Raw genomic sequence first — 18,508 nt, forward strand, 5'->3', positions numbered from 1 at the left:
TACTTTTTTTTTCTCTATCTCTCTCTTTTCTTTAATAAAAAATAATTACTTTATTTATAGTGTGGAATGTTAGAAAAGGCTTGATCAAGTGATGATCCTCAAAGAACAATAGTCAGCAACAGTATGAGAAAAAACTGACATTTATTATTACCCAATTAGTTATATATTTTTTAATCTTCAACATAATAGCTACAGTATTCTACAATTGAATAAAATAAATAATTTATTTTTTTAAATTGAAAAATCTGGAAATTTGAATCTGATATCTGATATTTGTTTTCAGGCTAATATCGGACCAATATCCAATATCGATATTGGATCGGGACACCCCTACTGTATATGCACTAAGTAGGTTATACAAAGATTGAAGGACTTATAAGTAACCATGTGAAAACACATGTAAATGTCGCCTGTAACAACTTTATTTAAGATACCAGAGTAATGTGTGATTTATTGTATGCATTGAATATTTTGCTGTGTATGCTATTTTGATGCAAACAAATTCACTCCTGCTCTAGATAATAAGGCTATTAGCTCACTTCTTACGTTTCTTAGTGTTAAATAAAAAGCATTAATCAATTGCCCTTGGAAAACCTTCAGGGTATGTACTGTATGTCCATTTTGCACACTCAAATGAAGTACTTGGGTATAATTCACGTGACTTCTGGCATTAAGTTGAAAAATGTATTATAAAGATCATATTTTATCCCTAAATCACCGATTACTGCCACAACTGCACATAAAGCCTAGATGATGGGTCAATGAGATCACAATTAGGTGCAAAATTTCAGTCATTCTTTGAGTTCCCAGTACAGTTATTAGCACCGATAATAGACGACACATATTTCTCTGTTAACCAAATCAATACTTGCTCATTCTTCATTGATCATCATTTTGCAGACGCTGCTGAAAGTAAAAGCTTAATAAACCAGAGTTCACGGACAAAAGAGTGGACACAAAAGAGACCGCACATATTACTACACTCACTGGAACATACGCACATAATCCTGCATGCAGTCTTACTATCAACAACGACATGACACATGCACTTAAAAACCCTGCACCGTAGCATACAGTTAAGTGTAAAAGGTTTCGTGTTGTCTGGGAGACGGAGAGCACTGCATTGATCCTTAAGGCACAGTGATCAAAAAGAGCCAGCCTTTGATAAGGATGTTAATCACACCCAGCCATAGCTATGCTAATGACTACAACACAACAAGCACACACTCTAAGCTCTTATCTACACGATACCTCTCCAACTGGAATGGCCTAATAATGAAAACGAGAGGCAAGGACATAAAGGTTACATTAAAACAGGCCACATTTACAGGGTGTTGAAAATGAGAATTATGCCTTAACAGCTGCAGGTTTGCAGAGACAAATCAGCACAATGTTTGTCCCTGTAATTTAACAAAAAGATTTTCATTCTCATAATACAGCATGGTATCGCTGAACGATTAACCTTAATCCCATCCATATTGAGGTTTTCACTTCTGCGATAACCAAACCTCTCCATAATACGAGTGATATGTATGTTCAATTCAATTCGATTGAACTTTATATGTATATAGCGCTGATGTCTCCTTGCATCCATTTGTTTTTGTTTAATCATTACCGTATGGAATGATGTCATCAGGATAATTTAAATTAAGTTGATCAAAATGTAATCAATAAACCTGCTCAGATTCAGGAACCATTGATCCCTGAGGGGAAATTGGGTGACATTAATGTTGCTCTCATACATCTTTATATGACATGAATAATTAAAAAAGGAGCAGTCAGAACAATCCACGTCAGTACAACTTATAGTTACCTTTTAATTGTATCTTACTCATTATTTTAAATTACATTCTTATTTTTGACATATGTTTTTGTGTAGTTATTTTTTTTTTTTTTTTTTTTTTTTAATTTGTCATTTTGTTTCCTCACACGTGTAAAAACTAATATTTTCTGAAAAAAATTGATTATTATTTCTAAAAAAAAAAAACGGAATTTCAAAAAATGAATGAGGAAAACACAGAATTACGAAAAAATTAAATAAAAATGGAATTTGGAAAAAAATAAAATGCAAATGCATTTAAATAAAATATCTTTAAAAATTGTAAATCGAATCGCAATATCTGTCAGAAAAATTGCAATTAGTTTTTTTTTTTTGCCAAAATCGTACAGCCCTACAACATGATAATAAAGTGATACTGTAGATAATGGCCTTCGGTAGCGATTCCTTCGATTGAGCCCCTCACTGGATGAAGAGCCATGAGAGGGGCCAGGGAAGTAATCAAGCTCACAATAATATAACAAATAGAGTAACATACTGTATATGTAGTATTGCCTGGGAGAGCTATTTATAGCTTTCTATTTACAGGCCTATGATCATTTTCTATACTGCTCGTAGAAGCTTGGCTGCCTCTGTCAGATGAAGAAAAACCCTTGGATTTCTCATTGTTCATTGGCAGCAGACAGTGTTGATGGGTTGGGATTTCTAACTGCAGAACTCCATTTTAAAGGAAACACCACAAAATCAATACACCTGTTGTGATCTAGGTTGACTTCAAAACATCTCCGATAGCACTAAAATAAATAACACCAAAACTAAGAGATGAATATTCTAAATAGTTAGGAGAAATAACAAATTCAGACAGCACTCAAACACCACTGCCTCTTTGAACGAGAACAGGTTATCATCAATTTGTGTAAAATGAATGCCAGAGGGACAGTATTCACAGCAAGAGACCAACATGAGGTAGTAAAGATATGGATGGTTAGTGTACACTTAAAAAAAAAAGCAGGAATTTTAATTGACTGCGTGACTGTTTAATAATCAAACTATACAATCTTCTATATCTATTATCTTTATCTAAAGTTGTAGCCTGCTAAAATCTTACCCTTCATCCTTATGACACAAACTCTCACGTGCACATGAACTCTCATTTAGAAACTTCAGTCAACCTAACAAACAGGCATTTGACATTGGTCTATAGAAAGAAACTGCTATTTAGTTTATTTAAGAAGTACAACACATTTTTTTTAATACATATAGCATCTATACCAGGGGTGTCAGACTCATTTTCATTAACGGGCTCAATAAATACACAACAGTTTGATCGAAAGTGGGCCACAGATTTTTGGTGGGGACAGAAAAGTAATTTCATCATCATAATCCTTTGCACTTCCACATATCAAATATATGTGAAGTATTTAAGAAACTAACGTTATCCTAGGATTAAGTGACAAATATCAAGATCTTCACTTCAGAATTCCTCGATTTTGGGACAAACATTTGCGTACTTGTTATGGGATTGTTTGTGAGAAATTGCTATAGATTTTAGAAACATGAGTTCTTTTCACAATTTACATATAGAAATGACTGAAGTCATCTGATAAAAGCACAGGAAAAACACTCAGTCCCTTCAAATATTGTAGTGTCATTAGCTGGGTTTCAATTGCAGATTTTTGCAAAATAAAAGCGACATTTCTATGTCGAAAAAAATATAATTGCGCTTCCATTGAACGACGCTTTGGGCAGGTGCCTCGTCACTTCCATGACATCTCATCAAACGAGACTTTGCTACAGAAAGACAGATTCTCAGAACCTACTTATAACTCTCCGTATTCCTTTGTTGTTTCACGTCTAATGTGGCAGTAATAATTTTAAAGTATAATGGTTCGAAATGTCCCAGTCTCCTCTTCTGTTTACATGTACCACTAGAGGTGTCCTGATCCAATATTGATATTGGCTATCGGTCCGATATCAGCCAGAAAACAAATATCGGATTTTATCGGACTGCATCTATAATCACCAATATAAGCTTTTCCAATCAAATTTTCCGCTCCAGCACTTCTATGCATGGGTGACTGTGGTTCACACTTCAACAAAATAATAACCTACTCTTGCTGACTATTGCTCTGTTTGAGTAACATCACTTGATTAAGCCTTTTCTAACATTCCACACTACAAAATAAGTAACAAAAGTATGTATGATTCGGGCTGATATCGTATCAGATCAATATCGGTATTGACCCATATGCAAGGCTGTAATATCGGTATCATATCGGAAATGAAAAAAGTTGTATCTGGACATCCCTATGTACAGTACCACGCCATGTTTTCTCGGAGAGCAGTGGTCATGTGACTAGTTACGTCACAATCTATGACGTGTTTGCGAAAAAAGTGTTTCCATGGCGTTTTTGTGATGCATTTCCATATCGAAATGTCGGAAATAACCACTAATGAAAGCGTAAAACCTTTTTAGCGATATTTGAGTGATTTTTGGAAATTCAGGTGTTTCCATCACCAATTTTTATAGCGCTATTTAGATTTTGCGCATTTCCAAGGGTAATGGAAATGCAGCTATAGACTGTATGTATTTGGAGTGGCTGAAATATCAACAGCTGAATTATGTGGTAATTTACACAATGATTATTGTTTTCTGTCATTTTCACTTTCTCCCGAGGGTCAAATTAGTGAATTTGAACCCCGGGCCTTGAGTTTGACACATGTGAGCCGGCTATAACATAAAGTACGAGGAGAAAACCCATGCTTACTCAGGGATATTGTACTGACTTTAACCTACAACATTTTTGCATTAAGCCATCGACGCTAACCTCTTCTGCTATTTCAGATTCAAAATAACGCAGGTGATTCGATGTCTACTGACAATAAAGTTGACATTCTACATGTTTCTGTATCGTATTAGTGACCAGGGCAGAGAAAACACAAAAGGTACAATGATTAATATTACTCAAAAGGAGATTTTGTCATTATACCAAAAATCATACACCATACACTCTCACCCTCTCTCAGATAATATCAAAAGGGTTCAACAAAATCTAACAAATGCTGTTATCATCACTCAAATGGTCAAAATTCATTTGTTTAATAACTCAGATTCAAAAATCCCTCACAGGTCTCTTTGCTTATTTTTCCCCCTGATTTGGTAAAGCCTTTTACTTGTTGGGAATTCTGTCTGCCTGTCTGTCTTATTGGAAGGATTTGTGCTATGCTTTTTAGCCCTGCTATAGAGTGAGTGCAAGGTTCTAAGGAGGGCAGACAGCTACTCATTGGAGGGGTACAACTTTTCTTTGTTCAGGTGCCCCACACAAGGTGCAAGTTTAAAACCAGCACATCTATACAGTATTTGATGACCTTTCTTTATATGTGTATCTTGGCGCACCACAAATCCACTGCAACGTATTTGCTGTTGTTTCCATTTCTAAATAATAAAGACTAAGATGCACAAACAACACAGTCTCTTATTTTTGAAAGAATATTTGCCATTTCCAAAACTTCTAATGGCAAAAGGAGAGGTGCACTTAAAAATGCTGTTTACCTGCAATTTCAAGGGATTTGAGGATTTTGATAGAGGCTGGATTATTGGTAGATCAACAAAGCACTCAAAAGCCACAGCGGGCTAGGATAAGCACATTGAGATAAATCACCTTTTTTTTTTTTTCCCAGTGCGTCATAACTCTAATGTGCAAATTTAGTCGCGCACACTTAGCTGTGTAAACAAAGACAACATATCTTAAAGCAGCAACAAAATGGGGTTAAAGCTGGGAAGTTAGCAGTACATTAAACATGAGACTGCAGCTGATATGCAAAGCTCCCCGATCAGAGGCAGACACAAAAGCGTAGAAACTATGGGCCCAGAGGCTTTTCAACAAGAACACAAGAAGTCAGAGAAAATGTTGTCTGTGAGAACTGACTTTCATCTTTTCTTACAAAGAGGAGAATAAATTCTAGCACAGGAGATAGTTGAAATACGTATTCTTGAGTACAAAGGCAAGGAAGGGTTAGACTGTGTAAAAAAAAAAAATTAGAAAGAAGAAGTTAGTGAATCCGTAACTTGTAAAACTATGCACAGAAGACACATCAAGAGACTACACATGACCTTTAAGCATTTTTACCACGTGTCAAACTCAAGGCCTGGGGGCAAAATCCTGCCCTTTAGAGCAGGGGTTCTCAACTGGTCTCACTCTGAGACCCATATTTTGCTACAGTCATTAAATTGCTTCCCTTTTTTTTTTTTTTTTTTTTTTTTTTTTTTTTTTAGAATTATTCTAACCAAATTTAGTTTTTTCAAAATCTTTTTTTAAAAACATAAATCTACATATGTTCATGTGCAACATGCATTTCGCAGCATGCCTGTCAAAAGAAACACGTTTCTTTCAAAACAAAAGACAAGACCAACATGAGAGACATTTAGTACCAGCTGTCCACGACCCACCCAGTTAGGTGCACGATTATGGCCAAAATGATAATCACGATTATTTTTTATCAATATTGTATTCATGATTATAATCACAATTATTTATTATGTTAGGGGAAAATCTGCATTTCTTTGGCACTACTTTAAAATACAAATGATACCAAAAAAAAAAAGAAATTAACCCAAAATTTTTAAATATACCAAGAATTAATGGAATAAATACACTATTACAGAGTGCTTTCACAAAATGCAACTCAATGCAAACAATTACAGATCACAGCTCTCATTAATCCACCAAATGGCTCAAAGCTGCTGCTGACTAATGGTTAAAAAAGTGCCTGATTTGATATGTAGCAGAGCCCACATTTTAAATGTAAATATTGCTGACACTCAGGTTCATTTAATCGTGGCAACCAAAATTGTGATCACGATTAAAATTCAATTAAATGTGCAGCCCTACACCCTGTCAGCGACCCACATTTGGGTTCCGACCCACCAGTTGACAATCACTGCTTGGGAGCATCCAATTCCGGACGCAGGAGAAAGTAAAAATAACAAAGAAAACATTTATAATCATGGTTATTTTGATATTTTTTAAAATATTTTTCAAAATAATTTTTATACACGTTCAAAATTAAGTTTATTCATGTGTCTCTGTTCGTGTGTCTGTACCTTTATGACGTGAACAATGAGAAGAAGGGATATCAAGCAGGTTTACATTAGTCAGCAAATGTCGCTAGCCACATCATTACTCACTCTGACACCCACTTCTGGCCCTTGCTTTATTGATGACTTTCCTCTTAAAACACACACATCGTACACACCACAAACACAGTAAAAGCAACAGGAGATCGCTTCACCTTTTCAGGTGGAAAAATAAATGGACCTTAAACGAATTCAGTCCAAAAAGCTGCTGAGCAAAAAGCAAAGCCCATGATAGCTTTTATTTCCTACAGTTCAAGAAGTATTTGTCCGCCTGCAAACAAAAAAAAAGGGGAAAAGAAAAAGAAAAGCCAGAGCTGAAAATCTGAACAACAGATAAGCTGTGCAGGACATGAATGGCAGACCACAATGACTGGTTGCCAAGTGTGTCAGCAATGATCTCAGTCATTTATGGCATCCTTGATCGTGACATTTAACAAGATACTGCAATTTGACAGCCTCTCAGTCTGAGTCACATATCAACCACAGGGGACACTCATAAAACACATCATCATTAAGCCCAGTTGTACTGCATCACATAAATGCGCAGGTGAAGAATTCAAGATTGATGTCAGTGAAACTCCAAGGACTGTTATGAAATTACTGGCAGAGTAACTTCAAGATGAAGACCATCAATTTTACAAATTATGTCAATCTTTCAGAACTTAACATGACATTGGAAAATGATATTGCAACTGCCTTAGGCTTCAGGTTAGCTGGTCTTTCCATGAATGATAGAAACAGGTATAGGCAATAAAACTATACTTTATAACAATAACAGTCACTGCAAGAACCTGGATTGTTAAGATGGACACTGTATGGATATTGCACATACAGGCCACGTTTACATGGGAGCTTTAATTCCTCTTCAAAGCGGAATAAAAGTTAATTCCTTTTTAACCTGACTTGGTAAACACTTAATTCCTAATGCTAATTTTTATTCTGAATTAGGTGGCTGGTTTATTCCTTTTTTAATTCCAAAATAAATAATTCCTACTTCTTGTAAACAGTTAACAACACCTAATTCCGCTTGAGGTTAATTCCGGTTGTTCTGTGCATGTGTGACTTGCGGCGATGACTTGGGTGACAACATAATCCAACATGGTGGCCCGGAATAGAGCCGACACTATTTAATAAGAGCCTCATAAGACATGGATATAATGACACATGAAATTATCACACACATGGAGATCAGCAAACGGAACGGCTTCATCGGACGGGTGATACTAAGACCCGGAGATGGAGTAAATGCATCCCCATACTGCTGCACAGGCTGTAATATCACCAAGTTTATCATTATACCAGTGGTTAGACCTACTATGTTTACCAGGAAGCAACTATTTATTGCTGGTGATTGTTTTCTGGTGTTTTACTGGGCTTTATTTACTGGTGATTAAGTCCTATCTCCCTTCCGCTCCGTGGACCAAAGTGTGTTATTGTCGAGCTGTTGTTTTAAAACTACAATCAAAATATACAATCTCCTGATAGACGTGATACACGAAGCAGAACACTTTAATAACTAATTCCAAATTAAAAAAACATCATGTAACTGTGGCGATAGAGAGCCACAATACCCTTCACGGCAACTGAGAGTTAAGAAGGAAGCAAACTCTCAATGTGAAGCCAGTGTATTGGTTTGTTCCAAATGTGCAACGTTGTTTACCACAGGGCAAGTAAGAGAGGAAACTAATGGTATACTTTCTCACTGATGTTTTGGTTTACAAAGATGCTTTTAACTTACCACCGACTCAACATCTCCCTCTCTCTTCTCTTATCTGAGATGAATGAGGACTAGGCAATAGCGCAATCATTACTGAGGGATAATATCCTGATGGTTTCCCAGCAGTGAAAACACAGAGAGCACAGTCAACAGAAGAGTGGCCTTTCTTTGTACTTTCTATGCAAATTCTGCACCATTATGTATAAAGGCTGCAGATAACAACTTAGAAAGAGTGCCACTGAGTTCTTACACAGTTTTGGGTTCAGTGGCATACACGCTTTTACTTTGCTAATTACGTATGTAAGTAAACACATACGTACACAACACACACAACCAGATTAAAGAGGAATTTATTCTGCTCTTACCCAAGTGTTGTCATAGTAACAATGGTGTACCAGAAGGAGGCAGGGATGCTGGTGAATTTGCTTGAGCTTGAACCCTTCTCTGCGTAGAACATGACCGTCGCAAAGATAATTATGGCCATAGTGAGGGAAAAGAGCAGGAAGCCCAGCTCAGAGGCACAACTTTTCAGTGTGTAGCCCAAGATGCGCAGGCCCTGCGAGTGACGGGAGAACTTGAATATACGGAACACGCGGAAAACTCGGAGTGTCACAAAAGCGCCGCTCACATCCTCGTTGTCAGTCATCACTAGGCCAATGTAGTACGGTAGGATGGCCACAACATCGATGATGCTCATGACCGATCTCATGAAGCGGTAGCGGCTAGGCGCAGCAAACAGTCGCATTAGGTACTCCACGGTGAAAATCATGACACAGGCCGTGTCCATGCAAAAAAAGGCCACGGTGTAGCGCTCGCCACATGGCACTTCCTTCTGATTGGGTGATGAGCCACAGGGAACTGTCTCTACCACATTGGTAATAACAGAAACTGCAATGAAGAAACCAGTGACGTAGTAGAAGACAAGTGCCATGGTGGAGGTGTGAGGATTCTCAAAAGCTCGCCACATGGTCTCTCTGAAGGTCATGTTGGGAAGCTTGGCATCCTTGTTGTCCTCCTGGTCATCCATCAGACGCTCAGCATTCTCCCTCTTCCTGTCCTTGTACTCTTCATAGCAGCAATCGCCAATAATCTCTGGGATGATGCCAAAGAATGCTAGCTCCTCATCATAGGAGGTGATACACTCGTAACGTGGGAAGTGGAGCTTGCCTGTGCGGTAGAAGTTAAGCACACTACGAAACACGTCTGGATCTCGGTCGAAAAAGTATTCTTTGGACTCTTCGTTGTAGAAGAACTCCTTTTCGGAACTTCCCAGCAGGGTGTCTGGATAGCGGTCCAGTGTGTTTCTCCATGTCTGAAAACGTCGCCCACTGACGTTTAGAATTATTAACTCATCCTGCCTCTTGTTCTTTTCAGAGGGTGCTACAGGCATTGGCATATTTGCGACGGGCATCCAGCCAATCGCTGCCGCCCTGGCAAAGGGAAGCCAAGCTGCAACTCCCGCCGCCATGCTGTATCCGGCTTGGGGCGTAGGGAGGAACAAGTAAAGCGCCTTCACAACCAGCTTGACATCAGCTCGACCACCATCTGGCAAGAGAAAAGGTAGAGGGTATATAATGGCAGAAAACAAATATAAGAAAGAGAATAAGATACATGAATTGAAATAATGAGAAAAGACTGAAGTTGGCAGTCCAGCTATGAACAACTGAGAAGAATAGGACATGGATATGAGTTGACTGACTGAGAGCAAAACCATATATCTTTTAAGAAAATGAAATTTACCATTACATATAGATGAGAGGCCAATGCATGTAATACTTAAAGTGCATTTCTATTTGATATAGTTAAATTCAATGGGATTACAGTAACAGGGTGCACTTCCAGTCAGCCACAAATGGTTTATAATTACTTCAAGGACTTATTATTCTCCACTTCCTAAGTAATAAGGAATCATTCTCAAAGCTAAAATAGGCAAGTATTTAAGAAAAAAAAAAAAAGAAATACATTATAATAATGCATATAAAAATAATTTTAAAAAAAAGATTTAAAAAACAAAACAAAAAAAACAACATGCATAACAACTATGGTGTTTCTATTATGGACTCGTAGAGTGAGACTATACAAAACCTGTTGAGTCCAAAGTAAGAAATGTTTGGTCCCAAATATTGTGACACACCATGGGATGATAAGAACTGCTTCTTAATAAGTTAGAAAAATAGCTGAAAAATTGTAAACAAAAATAGTCCCGGTGTTTCCTGAACAGGTGGATAAACTAAGCACAGATGACAGGATCTGCGCTACACTGAACCAAAGCAAAGGGGGTCGATTTATCATCAACTCACCGACTCAAAATTATCCATCCAAAGAAGAAATCCGACCTTCCTTCACAGCAGTTCAATCACAAGACGTAAAATACGTAGTGGCACTAAAAGCGTGTGTGTGAGGGAAGGAAAATAACCGGGAACAGAACAGAAGTTGTTGAGCGGAGAGGAGAGCCGTGTCTGGGCTGAGCTGGAAGCGGAAAAGTGCCGCTGACGGACGGAGCACAGCTGCTTTCATTCAGTTTCCATTATGTAGCGGAGAGATGAGACAAGTCTGCCCAGAACAGCGTCTTTAGCCTCGGCTTTTCGGGATGAGTGGAAGGAAGATACGGAGGAGGAGGAGGAGGAGGAGGAGGAGGAGGAGGAGGAGGAGGAGGACCTCTCTCTCTCTCTCTCTCTCTCTCTCTCTCTCTCTCTCTCTCTCTCTCTCTCTCTCTCTCTCTGCGCAGGAAAAATAATGTATTTGATGCGCCAGTTAAAACATAATAAAATCCGTAAAAACACCACACCAACATTCTCATATACAATTGCTAGAAATTGGTTATAGTCCAGGTGTTCCCAAACAGGGGTACGCGAACCCCTAGTGGGACAGGAGCACATTTCCGGTGGTACTTGGAAAGATTTTATTTATTTATTTATTTATAATTGTATAGATAAATTTATTACTATATGTAGTAATGTATTTAATTTATTTAAAAATAATTGGGAAACAATCCCAGTTCCCTTTTATGCTATTTTTTGGAGGGAGATATTAAAAACCTGGAAATACTCAGAAACATTTCGAAGACATACTGGAGACAGAGTAAATGTTGCCCAGTACTGCATGTACAGGCTCTAATATCACCAAGTTTATCATTGTACATGTTGTTAGAGCTACTATCTTTACCAGGGAGAAAATATTTTTTTTCCTGATTATTGTTTTCCAGAGTTTTATTGGGCTTTATTCACCGGCTCGGAAACACATGGAAACCGGTTGTATCCTTATTATTTATTTTTTTAAATTTTATTTACTTAATTGGTATTATTTAAAAGGTTACGTTACTCCAATGTAGCCTATACATACAGTATATGTTCATAACAGGAACAATGCACAGTAATAAAAACATAAATTGATTCTTTACAAATATAATTCACAGTTCCCTTAATTGTTTGTGTGACTTTACTGAACCCAGAAACTCTAATACATCTGCCATCTTGTATTTGTCATTTTTTAATTCACAATGACTTATTCAGTGTTTCTGTAGTTTTTTTTTTTTTTTTCTCCCTTGCAGGTATGTTATAGTTTAATGAGAAGAGAGAGAAAAAAAACAAAACACATGTTGAGGTTATTTGATGATAGCACATGCCTGTGCAGCTCATATGAACCTCACATTGTAAAGGCCAGAGGCAGAAGTTGGCTTTTACGCATGCTGCACATAAATATTATAGCTGTGTATAACCAAATGTAACTTATTTTGGTTGGATTTAAAAGGTCTCTGAAATTTCATGATTTTTTGTGAGCATCTTTTAAATCTGTAACCTTTTGATTATTGTTTGCCTCTCTCTCTTTCTCTCTCTGTCTCTCTCTTTTAATAAGCCACTTTGCAGTTGTATATTTTCATCCTTGGTGGGTTTTTTTGTTGATGTTGATGTGTTTTTTAAATGCTCTATTTTCCTTGGTATAATTTAGGATTGTCTATCTATTAATGTGTTATTTACTGTCTTGAGTGGGTGACGGAGGAGTCGTGACATAGGGATGAATGTGTATGTATGTTTTACTTCATTAAATATGGTATGAATATATGTATGTACACTCATTTTTAGGTCCATGTGCCAATGCTAAAGGAGATCTTGTATTTACCCCAGGAATAGAATGGATATTGACTCATCGAAGAGGGCCATGATCTGCGAAACTTTGAGTCATAGCTTTCATCAACATGTAATGTTACAGTTGCCCTGTTGTTAACATACAAACTTAGTGTCTGTCTTCCTACAAGTGAAATTGACTATAGGCATTTACCTGGCACTGCTGTCCATCTTTTCAAAGACCTAGATTGATTGGATGTCAGTTGACATTACATATACATAGAATAATAATCAGATCAAATTGTGTATTCTTTAGGGAATGCAAGCTAACATTCAAAACATACATGTGGATTGATTGGCTTGGGGGTGGGGGTTAATTTCAGTACATCTTTATTTTCAATTCTGATCAAATCTTGACAGTCACACCACTTTTAGGAATTGACAACCCAACCTTGCATTGTCCTTGAGTTACCCTTTACAATGTATAGTATAGCTTATATTTTTATTCCAGTAAATAAAGAGCATGCAAAAATGCTATGGTATTACTGCATCACAGAACTAATTTTATTAAAATGTAAACCCAAAACATTTTTTCCTGTTGAAACCAAATATATTTGGTATAAAGTAGCTCATGACGTTTTCATCAAGGTATTTCAATTTGGTGTATTTTGTTGGGAAAATGTCAGAGACTGCCATCTGTGGGTTGAAACCTGGCCATAACGATCACGTTTTGCTATTGGCTGAGAACGATGGTGGTTTGTGACGTTTTGGAGGCGTCTTACATCATGAACCACCACTGTTGGCCCCGCCCTCCTTTAAAAACTTGCACCTGTGGTCTGTACATTCTGTCATCTGTGTAGGTTGGATTGAGAGAATTGTGAATAGAACGGTATAAAGAATAGGTTGTTAGCATAGCATAAACTGTTCTTTGGAGATTTTTTCACAGTAGAATGGGCATATCTTTTTTGTATATATTACCAGCCTAGGCACATGTCAGCCAAAACCTCAGGGTTTAGTTATTCTTTACCACATGCTCATGGACAATTGTTTGTTTATCTGTGACAATGAATTGTCTTGGCCTGCACACTTTTCCCAAGATGTTCACATTTTCTCTGAGTGAAGTGTTGTAAACTCTGATACCCCAGGAACCAGAGCTGGTTGATTAAGTCAAATTATGTATGCTCTTGATTATTATCCTGCTGCTTCACTGCACAGTTATTGCAAAGCCTACTGGCCTAGATCTATGTTTGGAGGTTGCGTATTTTTCTTGAGCATGTGTGAGTCAACTCAGGGTACTCCATTTTCATTCCACAGACTAAAAAAAAATGCATTTGTTAGATTTAATACAGTTTCTAAATTGGGCCTCTCTTGTTGGTATGGGTGTTGGACGCCCACTGGGTGGCACTCAGTACTCTATGTGTAAGACATTAAATAGTTCTCGTAATTATTGTTGGCTAACATTAAACAATTATCCTAAACAAGACCTCCACTAAATGTCTTTGTTTTATATTGGAGAACAACAAATGTAACCCATGTTGAATCTAACAAGTATACCACTCACTTCATTAGATGTGTTTTTTTTTTTTTTTTTGTAATTGCTTAATTGCTGTTTTCTAGCCATATATTTTTTACTTTCTCCTCATAGTGAGATGATTCCACCTTTATTAAACTTCACTTCTGCTCAATAATTATTTCACCACCACAAAATTGTTCTTTGTTGTTTTGCAACAACAAGCAAATGTGTGACATCTCCAAAAAATGTAGGCTACACATAGAGTGCAATTCAGTAGCCATAAGTATTTGACATCAATCTGTTAATATAAAATGTATTCTCTCTTCTAAAAAAAGAATCAGGAGCCAAATACAGGGCAGTTTGATCTCAAGTGAGCCTTTTATTTCTGGTCTGGGAGAAAAAAAGAGCAATTTTGATATATACGGTGTACAAGGCACCGACAATATCCAAGCAATAAACGTCAGAAATCAGTCACTGCAGAATCTTCACTTTTTTGCAATTTTTTTGTGAATGCAATTTAGAGAAAGTTTGCGGGAATTCTGAGGAATTTAGAAAATTTCGGAGTCCTTTACACAATTTGGAATCAAAATCATCATGTGATATACGTAGGTGCAGAGAGATGTGAGCCCCTGCAAATACTGAGTAGTTTCATTGAATTTGGTGATGCATGTGTCTTGGATTTCTTTTGAATGTTTGTTTTGAGGAGTTTATGTTGCTTTGAGTTAACTTCTGTTTTGGTGTTTATATCAAAGTTGGGGCTTTATTTTGCTTGGGTGATGTCCTAATAGTCTTTGAGTGAGTAACATCTTCTGTTAGTTTCTAGCTCTCAGCTTTGTCTTTGTCTGTTGATAATGGATTCCAGTAAGTGTCTGTGTCTGTGGGTACCTGTCTGTGTGTGCTGTGAGAGTTATTAGGCTCCCTAATGTTTTCACTCCGGTGTGTATCATCTCCTAATTGGGCTTCCTCACTACTTGTCAGTGGTTGAACACAGAGTGTTTGTCAGATTATTGTGTGTAAACCTCTGGTTCTGTCAGCCTCCAGCTTAGGATTTGTCAGTCAGTTTGTCTGTTCCACTTTATTTGCTACTTTTGATGATCAGTATTTTTTTAGTTTAAGTCTAAAGTAAATAGCCTTTTGTTTTTAAATCAGCCGTGCTTCCTGACCCATTTCTCTGCACCAAAAGATAAATCAAAGATGTTAAGTAAGACTATAGGGCATTTGGCTAATATGACAAAATTTATAAAAGCAACCAAAGAGCCACAATAAAAGAGACTGTTTCACTTCTTATCTCGTAAAATGTTCTGTTTGCATTCCTTTTTTGCTGCCCTGTCATCTACAGAGTCTGGTGATCATCTCTGGAGGACTCTTCACTTATGAATGCAAAGGTAAACACAGTGGCTCCAGTGGAAAAACTTAGTGCAATTCATGTCTAGCCTGAAATAAAGCAGGTGTAGAGTGCGTTTCAGCAGAAATACTCGTTTGTTTTCCGACTATGCTGTCATTTTAAACCTAAATGCTGTGAAAGCAGAATAGAGTTGATGCAAGGTAGGTCCTTTACTCAAAGGAGGTGGTATATACAGTATATATATATATAGATGAAGCTGGGCTCTGACAATATTCAGCCTGGCATTGAGGAGATAATGCATTTTGACTTTCTGTTAATAAAAAAAACACTTCACATACAAGGAATAAAATGAGTGTATACATAAATGTGGATTTACATTAGAGTAACATCATACCTATGCCTGTGTCCCCATTGTGGTTTGCACAATATGCAGTCCTAATTGATTCAGCAGGGAACCTATCTTAACCTATGACATATCAACAGGGTCAACACTGCCCTACGTATGCAGATATCTCATTGTGTGTGTGTGTCTGAATGATGTTTCAACGTTATAGCTAATCATTTATAATGCTCATTTATTTATTCATGTATTTATTTTTCTCTGACCAGTATTTGAACTAATAACCTCTTACTTTAAAAACAAGTTTGGATGAACTACGGTCAGGCCCGCAGAACGTCTCCGCACCAAATAGCATGTACCACGTTCCCAAGAATTCAGCCAAATGACTCGGTTTTACCGAGTCAATCAATCAATCAATCAATCTTTATTTGTATAGCGCCAAATCATAACCAATGGTATCTCAAGGCACTTTACAGTAGAGCAGTCTTAAGGACGGACTCTTCATTTTATGGATACACACATATGCATATATACGTATATACACATACATATGTATCCCACACCCAACATGAATTCATCATGGTGGCAAGGAAAACCTTCTGTTAAGCAGCAGGAACCTTGTGTGGATCCCATTCCTATGATGAACAGCCATCCACGTTATGCTGTGTTGGGTGTGTGCAGAGGAAAGGGTGGAGACAGAGCCGCTGAGTCTCTGTAACTCCACACTGAGGATCCCACGGACCTGCAAGACAAAAGCCAGAAGGAGTACAGGAGCAAACACACAAGGGAAGAAGCAGACATAGAGGGAGTGTTTGAGAGAGGAATGGGACCCTCTCCGGTCCCTCTCTAACCTAAATGACCTCTCTCTTAACGCCCTCTCCAACCTCTCTCCAACCGAGCATGCCAGACCCCCCCCCGGCAGTCTATGCCTATTGCATCTTAATTATGAGCTATGAGCTGGTTCCTAACTAAAAGCTTTATCAAAGAGGAATGTTTTGAGCCTAACCTTAAAGGTAGAGAGGGTGTCTGCCCCCCGAACCGTGGTTGGTAGATGGTTCCAGAGAAGTGGGGCCTGATAACTGAAAGCTCTTCCTCCTATACTACTTTTAGAGATGAATGGAACAACGAGTAGTCCAGCATTTTGAGAGCGTAGTGTTCTGGGGGGATTGTATGGCACTACAAGCTCCTTGAGATAGACTGGTGCCTGTCCATTTAGGGCTTTATAAGTGAGAAGAAGAATCTTGAATTCTATTCTATATTTTATGGGAAGCCAATGCAGAGAGGCTAATACAGGAGTAATGTGATCTCTTCTCCTAGTTTTAGTCAGTACACGTGCTGCAGCATTTTGAACCAGCTGAAGTGTCTTAAGCGACTTGCTCGGGCAGCCTGCTAAAAGAGAATTACAATAATCCAGTCTAGAGGTAACAAAAGCATGGACTAGTTTTTCGGCGTCGCCCTGAGACAGGATAGATCTGATTTTAGCAATGTTACGGAGATGAAAGAAGGCAGTTCTTGAAGTTTGTTTTATGTGAGAGTTGAAGGATAAGTCCTGATCAAATAGAACCCCAAGGTTTCTAACAGTTGTGCTTTGTGCCAGAGTAATGCCATCTAGGGCAGTTAGGCTAGCATAGGTTTCTCTAAGGTGTCGCGGGCCCAGTACAATGACCTCAGTCTTGTCTGAGTTGAGAAGAAGAAAATTTTGGTCCATCCAGGCCCTAATGTCCTTTAGACAGGCCTCAAGTTTAGATAGCTGATTTGTCTCACCTGACTTCATTGATACATACAGTTGGGTATCATCAGCATAGCAGTGGAAGTTAACAGAGTATTTTCTCATAACATTACCAAGGGGGATCATATAGATACAGAAGAGGATTGGACCTAGCACAGAGCCCTGAGGAACCCCGTAGCTTACTTTAGTGTACAGAGAAGACTTATTATTCACGTGTACAAACTGGTACCTATCAGATAGGTAGGACTTAAACCAGTTTAGGGCAGTCCCTGTGATTCCAAGTAATTTCTCTAATCTCTCTAGTAGAATATAGTGATCTATAGTGTCAAAAGCTGCACTAAGATCTAATAAAACCAGCACTGAGAGTCGTCCTTCATCTGAAGCCCAGAGTAGATCATTAGTTACTTTAACTAAAGCAGTCTCTGTGCTGTGTTGAGCTCTAAAACCTGACTGGAAGTCCTCGAACAGGCTGTTGTTTTGAAGAAATTCACAGAGCTGAGCTGCCACAACTTTCTCAAGAATCTTTGAAATAAAAGGAAGATTAGATATAGGCCTGTAGTTTGCTAAAGTGCTGGAATCAAGAGTAGGTTTTTTGAGAAGGGGTTTGATTACAGCTACTTTAAAGGACTGTGGCACGTAGCCTATTGATAGGGATATATTTATTGTCTCCAACAAAGATGGGCAGACTAGGGGAACAACTTCTTTAAACAGCTTAGTTGGGATCGGATCTGAAAGGCAGGTCGATGGTTTGGAGGATGAAATAATAGAGTTAAGTTCCTGAAGTCCTATATGTGTGAAACAGTTTAGGTTAGGCCTATTTACATTTAATGGTACAGCAGGCCCAGGTGAAGGCAGGGAGTGGCTAATTTTATCTCTAATCTTGTGA

General features: G+C 37.9%; 2 protein-coding genes across 3 annotated transcripts in view; both read right to left on the bottom strand.

The window, feature by feature from the left end:
* kcnd3 (potassium voltage-gated channel, Shal-related subfamily, member 3) overlaps positions 1 to 11,225 on the bottom strand; it is a 156,391-nt gene extending 145,166 nt beyond the window's left edge. For both annotated transcript variants that reach the window (XM_028454036.1, XM_028454035.1), the window contains exons 1-2: positions 10,932 to 11,225; positions 8,997 to 10,176 (exon numbers count right to left, since the gene is read on the bottom strand). In XM_028454036.1, coding sequence (XP_028309837.1) covers positions 8,997 to 10,099 — 1,103 coding nt within the window. In that variant the 5' untranslated portion in view covers positions 10,100 to 10,176; positions 10,932 to 11,225. The remainder of the gene's footprint in view (positions 1 to 8,996; positions 10,177 to 10,931) is intronic.
* LOC114467603 (DNA topoisomerase 1) overlaps positions 1 to 18,508 on the bottom strand; it is a 703,770-nt gene that overhangs the window by 574,940 nt on the left and 110,322 nt on the right. The gene's annotated exons all lie outside the window — the stretch shown is intronic.

Source organism: Gouania willdenowi, chromosome 7 (genome assembly GCF_900634775.1).
Source record: "Gouania willdenowi chromosome 7, fGouWil2.1, whole genome shotgun sequence".
In the NCBI taxonomy this organism is placed as follows: domain Eukaryota; kingdom Metazoa; phylum Chordata; class Actinopteri; order Blenniiformes; family Gobiesocidae; genus Gouania; species Gouania willdenowi.